The sequence below is a fragment of the Lutra lutra genome, chromosome 1 (genome assembly GCF_902655055.1).
Source record: "Lutra lutra chromosome 1, mLutLut1.2, whole genome shotgun sequence".
Taxonomy (NCBI): Eukaryota; Metazoa; Chordata; class Mammalia; order Carnivora; family Mustelidae; genus Lutra; species Lutra lutra.
This window is the reverse complement of record NC_062278.1, coordinates 216,057,390-216,066,460: the sequence shown is the minus strand read 5'-3', so window position 1 is coordinate 216,066,460 and position 9,071 is coordinate 216,057,390. Positions and strand designations below refer to the sequence as shown.

The window sequence follows — 9,071 nt, the reverse complement described above, 5'->3', positions numbered from 1 at the left end:
TCAAAGTCCCACAGCTACTTCCTGATCCTCAGGTTTCCATACAAATGTCAGAGAGGCCTTGGCTGTCTCCCCTCAGAGAAGCCTCACTGAGGTAGCCCTCCAACCCCTTATCTCCTTATAGATTTTATTTTCATATTTTAGATATTTGAGTACTTGTTTACTGCCGTTTTAGAATATTGGCTTCACTAGAGCAGGGATGTTTTTTCTAGTCACCACAAAGTGTCCCCATTGGGGCCTGGTGCACAGTACTTTCTCAATAAATGATGAATAAGTGGGTAAAAACAGCTGTGAGTTCACAGGGACATGGTCTGAGACCTTCGTGTGTTCAATGTGTATCCCCAGAGAACTCCCATGCTGGGCCGTGGGGTGGCCGATTGTGGCCTTGGACCCCTGCAGTCATGGTCCTGGTGGGAAGATGAAAGTGAATGAAATAAGCCCAAAGCAGTAGAGAACTGAAGATTCTGGTAGGTTCTAAGAGGGAGACCAGTGAGGAGCTGAACTAGAGCCTGACACAGTGTGGGAGTGGGGTATACATTTTAGATTGGGTGGTCAAGGAATGCTGCCCACCCTCCCAGTAAGGAGAGGACAGCAGCTATGGGAGACACGGGGGAGGGTGTTCTGAGCCAAGAAATGGTGGGACGAAGGAGTCAGGGATCCGAGTACTGAGGAACTGGGCCCCACAGGCTCACCCAAGAGAGACAAAGAGGGTTTCACAAGGGCTCCCCTTCCTGGGGTGTGTGGCCAGGCAGGTCTCACTTGCAGCCACAGAGGACCACCCCCCACCCTGGCTGTATCCCGCCAGTCCTCCCAGTGAGCACTGGTACCCTGTGTGTTCTGGGGACAGCCACAAGACTGAGCTCTGGCCAGGGACCTCTTCTCCTACATGGCTTCTGGCTTCAGGCTAGGGACACCCTTTGGTGGGGTTAGAGAGCTCTTGGAAGAGGAAGAGGGGGCCACCGAAGGTACCACCGTGCGTGTATCACTGTGTGCCAATGTGTGTGTCACCCGGGTGTATCTTCCGTGTTGTCATGTGTATCTCATGTGTCCACTGACACATGTGTCTATCAGATGTGTCTGCGTCAATGTGGGTTTCTGCCTAGCGTGTGGTCTGTGTGTCTCACGTATGTGTCAGCACATGTGGGTGTGTGTGGCTTGTATGTGAATGTGTGTCAGCCCACACACACGTATCTGCTTGCCTTTATTTTTTTTAAGATTTTTTTTTTTTAAGTCATCTCTACACCCAACCTGAGGCTCAAACCCACAAGCCCAAGCTCAAGAGTTGTACACTCCACCGACCGAGCCAGCCAGGCACCATGCATGTCTGTCTTTCTGCAAGTGTTCTTTGTCTCTGCAAGGGGTAGCTGGTGCCCTATGTGGGATGTTGTGGTGAATGTGGCTAATTCTCGGGGTGGGGGGGCTGGTCCCTGTGTACATGGGTGTGTGTGTCCCTCAGAATCCTAATGAGAAAACATGCCCCCACATTGCTGGCACGGGGGAGGGAGGGAAATGTGCATGAGGTGGGATCCCCAAGTCACAGCACCCTTTCTCAGAGTCGTTTGGTTCTTTATTGCTGTTGCTGTTCACAGTTGGAGTGTCACTGCTGAGAACATTTTCGGAGGGGAGGCTCAGCCCAACCTGATGGGACCAGGGGCCAGAGAGGGGGACAGTGGCCCCCCGAGACAGGGACTTTGGAGCCCGAGGCCTGGGTCTTCCACCTGGAATCCCTGAATGGGAGGGGACAGAGAAGAAGTAGGCTGGGCCCCTGAAGACCCAAGTCTTTTCCCCCACTCCTCCCAGGAGGGCTTCTGCCCATCCCCCCCACCCTGGAGAAACTGAGTCAAGATTGGCTCAGCTGGGTGAGGAAAGGCTTACCCTTCCTGAGTCGGACCTTGGTGGGGGCCCAGGGACAGCCCGCATCTGCCACATAACTTCTTGGGCTGCACACTTTTCCTGGGCACCAGCCAGCAGCTGGAGCAGCGGGTGCCGTATTTCTTGTACCTGGGGCGGGGGTTGGAGAAACCACCATCAGAACGCAGCAGGGGCCCAGAAACTGCTGCACAGGAACCACTTTCCCCACGGCTGAGGGTTTCCCCTCCCAGAGCCCCACACCGGCTAAGCACCCAAACTCCCTCCACCCTGAGGACCTGATACCACAGGCATTGCAGAGAGGGGTCCCATCTTCAGCATCTCTCCAGAGGGGGGTCCTTTGGGTCCTACAGGAAGCACAGCACCGGGGCCCTGAAGGGGCAGAGGTCCAAGGGTAAGGGCCAGAAGCCAAGAATCTGGGCTCACGAGGCCTGTGCAGGTGGGGCATTTTGTTAGTCGCTGCGATGGCCCCACCTGGCCCTGGGCCAGCCCTGGGTATTACCAGATCGAAGACAGAGGGAAAGCCAGGAAGGGAGACAGATGGCAAAGCTAAGCAGAGGAGGAAACCGGGGGTGGGGTGACTCAGCCTGAGCGGAGGGAGGTGCACCATGACTCCTTCTGGATGGGTCTAAATGGGGAAGCAGGATGGGAAGAAGGAGAGGATGGGAAACTAGCCACCCCCCCATATTTATAGCTCTTAAGTCACCAGGACTCACCGAGGGCCTCGCCGCCTCCTGAGTTGGCCTCAGGACCTCCGGCAGGGCCTGCAGAGGGACCCTGAGAGCGGCTACTGCAGGCCAGGCTGGAGAGTACATAGGAGTTAGCATTGGGGGGACCTGAACCTTGTCCCAAGCAGTGGCCCCTCGGATTTGGAGGGATTTGGAGCATCCCCAGGGAGGCACCTGCTGTCTGAAAGGTCTGGTCTTGCCCCCTCATCAGTAATAATAATAATTATGTGAAGAGGTAGGAAGTCTGGGGCCAGCCTGCCGGCTTGAGACCCCATTTCTCTAGAGACCTCAATGAGTAACTCCGGATAAGCGATCGCATTGTCTGCACCTCAGTCCCCAAATCTGCAAAATGGGCTTCACAAGGCTTCAGAGAGCCAATAGACACCTCAAGGGCCACCTGTTACCTCTCCTCGTTGTTGTTCCTGACAGGTGGTGGTCATGATCGTTACTGGAGAAAACAGTAGCAGCAGCCCTTGGGATGGTCAGGCCCGTCTCATAGACGGGACCTATGCTCGGACCGGGACGTTGTGGGCTCGCTGTAGCAGGGGCCCAGACTGGTCGCAGCCTGAGCTCTGGCTCAGAGACTGGGCCGTTTGTAATGTAGGGCTGGTGTGGGGCGCCCCTGAGAGCCCACGCCCAGAGGCCCCCGCCCCCACTATTATCACTATAACTTGCAAAAGGGCGCCCTCCTCTGGGCCAGCCCCTACCTGTAGCTGGGTGTGATCTGTAGGCTGGAATCCGGCTTTAGCTGAAACTTCAGGGTCACCCCCTCGAAGCGGGGGTCCACTTTCTCAGCGCCTGGGTGGGGCTTTGACTGCTTCCGGGGCCTCCTCTGGGGTAGGGCTGAGGGGGCTGGGGGAGTCTCCGGGGGCCCTGAGCTGCAGCATGGCTGACTGACTGGGGCCTGCATGTTCTTGGCATCCCTTGCCAGAGGTGAGGGTCCCAGAGTCTCCATGGCCTTTGGCTCCCAGCAGGGCCCGAGGGCTTGGGTGTCCCGGGCAGGGGGCTGCACCAGCCCCTCTGCTGTTTCTTGGACGAAACGCAGGGCGGTGACCGAGTCCTGGCGTGCAGGCCAGAAGGACCTGGGGACAAGGGACAGGGTGGTCACCCCCAGCCCTGGGCAGCACCTATGTAGCCCTCAGAGACATGGGGGAATTGCGTGGCCTCTGACCCCCATGTGACCCCTACATGACCCCAAGGATCCCTCGGGACCAGAACTTCTTTTTAAGTGCCAGTAACTAACACTGTGACCCCTGGATAACCCCAGGAACCAGAGGTCATGACCCTTTGACCACTGGATCAGGTTCGGGGAAGGGGCCGCTCCTGAACGCACCTGCCATTGGGTCTGGGGCATCCTGGGGTCCTTGGTGCCTGCTGAGCAGGGGACGCCCGGGACGGCTTAGGGTCCAGACACGGCGACGCCAGCAGCTCTTGCAACTTCGAGAAGTCTGGGACGGGTTCGGCCTCCATCACGCTCCGGCCCAGTCCCACTTCCCTAGTCACGCCCGGCCCCGCCCACCCCGAGCCCACTCGATGAGCCCCACCTGAGTGGAACAGAACGTGCCTGGTGGGGGCGCTTCTGGCAGAGGCTGCGATGAGCCCCACCTGGGGGGGGGCGGGGCGAGCGGAGGGTGGGGTGGGGCTGTCAGGCAGCGCCCGGCACGCGGTTCCAAGCACCCCCACCCCCACCCCTCCGGCCTGCCCCGGTCCCACCCCGGCAGCTCTGCTCCGGTGGTCTTCACACCCCTCCAGACCAGCCTGGGTCCCTCCAAATCCCTCTGCGGCTGCGGGGGCGGGGCCTTGCCACGCGGCTGCACGTGCGCTCCGCTCCCGAGCTCTCTGGGACGGAAGCTTCCAGGTCTCTGCCTCAATCGTCCCCCCGCCCCCACCCCCATGGCCCCAGCGCTACTGTGTGGGGCTCCAGAAGATGCGGCCAGAGACCCCCCCCCCCAGGGCCTGCCCCCCCCCCCAAGGACACTCAAGACACTGGAGGTCCGTGAGACGGTTTTATTGTTGCTCCGGTCAGACTCCACCCTATCTGCACACTGATTCTCATGAGTTGGGGGGAGGCCTCCCCAGCAGGGCTGGGTCTCCCTGCCGCGCCCAAAACCAGAGCCTGGACATGGGATCTCTCTGAGGCAGGGGCTCTGGCCTTCTGGTTGCTTCCAGCATCTCTCTCTGGCCTGTCCATGCTCTGGGCTGGGCTGGCGACTTGGTTTTTTCTCTGGTCCCGGCTCCCCAGAGCCACGCGGCTGCCGGTGTCAGTGGGGCTTGGGGACGTGGCCGTCCACATAGAAGTTCCTGGTGATCTTTGGCAGCGTGAATTCAGCCCCTTCCAGCTCAGGAGTCAGCACGATTTGGCAGCCCAGCCGGGAGTTCTCCTGAAGAAGGGGGGCCATGTCCAGCATGTCGTCCTCCCTGGAGCGAGGAGAAGAGCAGTCATGGGGGGGCGCGTTGTCCAGCTGGCGGGGGGCCCCACAGGGCAGGGAGGAGAGAGGCTGGGGCCGCTGGAGGGCAGGGAGGAGAGAGGCTGGGGCCGCTGGAGGGCCTCTGGACAGCAGGGAGGGGCGGGCCCCGCTCACCTCTCATCGGGAGGAGGCAGAAGGTCCAGGTGGTCCTCGCTCACGTACACATGGCAGGTAGAGCAGGCCAGGGAAGCTTCACAGGCCCCTGCAGGGGACAGATGAGGTGCCAGTGAGGGGCAGGGTCACGGAGGCACCTTGCGGCACAGACAGAAGAGGGAAGAGGCCCTTTGTTTCCCCGCTGGCCCCTTGTCCTTCAGGGGCCTGCACTGAGGACAACCCCCACCCCCACTGATTCGAGTAGCTGTTCCCAAGCTGGGTGTACGTTTTGCAAAGGGCTGTCTAGGGTGTCTCATCTCCCAAGGACCCCCCAGCAGGCTGTGGACCAGATGGTGCACACAGAACTGTAAATGAGCGTGGACTTGACTTCAGTGTGGCTGAGAGGGGAATGGTCAGGCAGGATCCCTGCAGCATGTAAGCCCTAGCCGGGACCCTGTCACTGTGCTGGGCAGACGGGCTTCCTTCTCCTTCTTGCTCCTGACGATGGGACCCCCTTCCTCAACACCCATTGTGGCAGGGGAAGAGACCAGAAAATAAGGGTTGAAAGATACAGAAGCTGGGGTTTCCGGCTTTTCCCCCCCGGACACATTCCCACCCTTTGGACTGGTCGCTAAGAACTGTGCTTGAGGATAATGTCCCTCCGGGTCTAAAATCTCCCAAGGCCTTGGGGCACCTGGGTGGCTCAGTTGTTGAATGTCTGCCTTCAGCTCAGGTCATGATCCGGGTCCTGGGGTCCAGCCCCGCATCGGGCTCCCTGTTCTATGGGAAGCCCGCTTCTCCCTCTCCCACTCACCCTCTCTTGCTGTCTCTGTCAAATAAATAAATAAAATCTTAAGAATAAATAAAACAAAACCTTCCAAGGCCTTTTCGCAGCCAGAATAAAACCAAACTCTTCAGCTCATTCCTTGAGATCCTCCCGACCCCTCACTCATTTCACTTCAGCCACGCTGGCCCCCCTGCTCAGTTCCAACACACCAAGCTCATCCCCACCACAGGGACTCTGCCCTTGCTGTCCCCTTGCCCTAGAATGTTCTTCTCTCCACTCCTTTACCATGGCTAGAACCTTCTTGCCTTCAGGGACTCAACTGTTCCATCTCCTGTTTCTTTTTTTTTTCTTTTTAAAAGATTTTATTTATTTATTTGACAGACAGAGATCACAAGTAGGCAGAGAGGCCGGCAGAGAGAGAGGAGGAAGCAGGCTCCCTGCTGAGCAGAGAGCCCGATGCGGGGCTCGATCCCAGGATACTGGGACCAAGACCCGAGCTGAAGGCAGCGGCCTCAACCCACCGAACCACCCAGGCGCCCCCACCCATCTCCTGTCTCTTATCCTCTCCCCACACCACCCACCACCCTCTATCCCTGCCTGGCCGTGGGGACTCTAATTTCTGCACAGCGTTTACCACGATCTCAGGTTACCATCTGAATCTCTGGGTGTACCTGTGCCCCATCAATCTGGCCTGCTTTCTTGTTACTTGGCACTGAGCCTGGCAGGTGGAAGCTCGAGACATGTTATAAGCGAATGGGACAGATTTCTGTCTCTTCCACAACTTGCTGGATAATGAGGATGAAGCTGCAAGGCAGTCTCCTAACCCAGAAGAACCACCCAGGGGGGACCTGGTGACTTGGCCCACCCTCCCTGCCCCCTGGAGATAAAATGTCTGAACCCTGCAGCTCTAGGCAGTCCCCAAGGAATCTCGTCCCCAGCCCCGTTTCCCACCTCAGGGGTGTCCTCATCAATGAGAGATTATCGAATACAAGAGTCCCAGCGAGGCAACAGCACACTAACCAGGGGCCGGGCATTCAGCACTAAGTGCAAGAGCAGCCCAGTGAGACAGCAAATGAACTGTCCCCTTTCATAGACGAGGCCTCAGAGGCCCAGAGAGGTCAAGGACCTTGCTCAGAGTCACAGAGCTGGTAAGAGGCAAAACCTGAACACAGGCCACTTGCCTCTGAAACTCACGTTCCAATCAGTGTTGTGGGCTCCTAGGATTGGATTCCAGAACAGAACTTGAGGTAGGCCTGCCACGGCCAGCCCCCAACATCCCCACCCCCGATGATATTATATCAGGCTCTGTATTACAGTCACCTCAAAAATAACCCTATCCTTTTTTTTTTTTTTTTTTTCCTTCTTCCAGACTGCCCTTTCCAGCTGCTCATGATGTAATTACATGTTTACTCCTGGGATTATGGTTCCTGTGAAGTTGAAACTGACGTGAAATGACAGGGGTCTTGTCTGTTTTGTACGTTGCTGCCTAACACACAGTAGGTGTTCAATATACACAGAAGAGCGGCACCGATCAGTGGCTAAAATAAGCAGGCTTTGAATCTAGTTTTGCCACTTACTTGACCTTGAAGCATGTCAACTTAACCTGGGGCTGCTTCCTCACCTATAAAATGAAATAACAGTCTCCCTTATCGCATAACCTTGTCAAGAAGATTCAGTCAGTCAGTAGGTATTTAATGCGCTTAACGTAATGTCTGCTATGATTATCTTTTATTCAGCAAATACAGATTTAATACCGGTTACATCTAAATAACATGACAGGCAACCGGTAAGTAGCACCACGGTTTCTGATCTCATTCTGAGAATAGGTGACAAAAATGAAACAAGACACTGAGAAGTGCTAGGAAGACAATAAAGCACACTGAGGTGATGGAGGGGCTGGGGCTGAGGGTTTTAGCTGGGCTGAGGGGATGAGATTGTCAGGAATGAGACCCAATGGATGAGGTGGAGCCAGAAGTTCTGGTGGGAAAGCACTTCAGATGTCTGGAGCAGGAAATGCAAAAGCCCCGAGGCAGGAATGAACTTGGCTTTTTCGTTTGAGCAAAAAGCAAGAAAGCCAGTTTGCCTAGATTAGAAAGAGGAAGGAGAGAATACAGCTCCTGGAGAGCAGGAATTTTACTGACCTCTAAGAAATGCTCAATAAATTGCTGCTGAGAGAGTGAAGGGTCAGAGCTGGTCAGGGTTTGAGCCATGGTGAAGAGTCTAGATTTTAGCCACGTTTGATGGGAAGCCACAGGAGGGTTAAGTAACGGAGAACAATATCTGATTTGCAGGGTTTTTAAAACAATGGGTAAGGACCTCCCCAATTCCCAGTGCCGGGTTCCCACCTTCCAGGTCCACTCCATGGCGCTGGGCCAGGTGGAGCACATTGTCCCCCACTCTGCCGCTCACCGGAATCCGCTGGCCTGACCGGTCTACGAACACCACGTTCACCCTGGGGACAAATGGGGGTGCAGATACCAAACCTGATGGTGGGCGCGGTGAGCAGGTAACGTCTAGGTTTGGTTCCCCTCCCCTTGACTGCCAGGGGAATAGGACGAGGAAGAGGGGGGGACACAGATGAGGCTGCAGGGCAAGGTGGGGACCAGAGGAGCCTCGTGGGATAAAGAACAGGGGACTTGGCTCCCTGCACTCACACGTCCCCGGGCCGGTCGGGGCCGCTAGCTTCTTCTTCCCCCGCCGGGCGCGAGCCTGGAAAACACAGTTGGGTGAGCGGCCGCGGCGCGCCTCGCAGGCGTCTGGCGGATTAATGCTGTCCCCCAAAACGCCCCAGGTACCTGTCGCTCGGAATCTTCTGGCTGTCACTGGCGCCGCTGCCTCCCCAGACCCCCAGGAGCCCCCAGGCCGGCTCCACCAGGCTCCCTTGGCCGCCCGCAGCAGAAATCCAGCACTCACGCCTCCCCGGGCCACGGAGGCGGCCATGACAGGCATCACGTGACCCGGGACTGGGCATGCCCAGTGGCAGGCCCGCAACCCAAGAGGCCCGTAATTGCCCGAATACAAGCACTGTCGTTTGAGTGGGACGTGTGCCAGGAAGGACTCCAGGAAGGGACTGCCGAAGTGCGAGAGAGCCAGGCAGGCTCGCCCCCACAAAAGACCTGCGGGGCCATC

General features: G+C 57.3%; 2 protein-coding genes across 2 annotated transcripts; both read right to left on the bottom strand.

The window, feature by feature from the left end:
• Nucleotides 1–1,554: 1,554 nt before the first annotated feature.
• Nucleotides 1,555–4,204, bottom strand: ZGLP1 (zinc finger GATA like protein 1). Its single transcript, XM_047702937.1, has 6 exons — nucleotides 3,928–4,204; nucleotides 3,302–3,676; nucleotides 2,583–2,668; nucleotides 2,145–2,238; nucleotides 1,873–1,998; nucleotides 1,555–1,724 (listed from the first exon to the last, which is right to left on the bottom strand). Exons 1-6 carry the CDS (start codon nucleotides 4,062–4,064, stop codon nucleotides 1,595–1,597), a joined length of 948 nt encoding a protein of 315 aa, XP_047558893.1. The 5' UTR covers nucleotides 4,065–4,204; the 3' UTR covers nucleotides 1,555–1,594.
• A 383-nt stretch (nucleotides 4,205–4,587) lies between these two features.
• FDX2 (ferredoxin 2) lies at nucleotides 4,588–9,033 on the bottom strand. Its single transcript, XM_047702949.1, has 5 exons — nucleotides 8,738–9,033; nucleotides 8,597–8,651; nucleotides 8,288–8,394; nucleotides 5,177–5,264; nucleotides 4,588–5,012 (listed from the first exon to the last, which is right to left on the bottom strand). Exons 1-5 carry the CDS (start codon nucleotides 8,889–8,891, stop codon nucleotides 4,856–4,858), a joined length of 561 nt encoding a protein of 186 aa, XP_047558905.1. The 5' UTR covers nucleotides 8,892–9,033; the 3' UTR covers nucleotides 4,588–4,855.
• Between the last annotated feature and the right edge of the window lie 38 nt (nucleotides 9,034–9,071).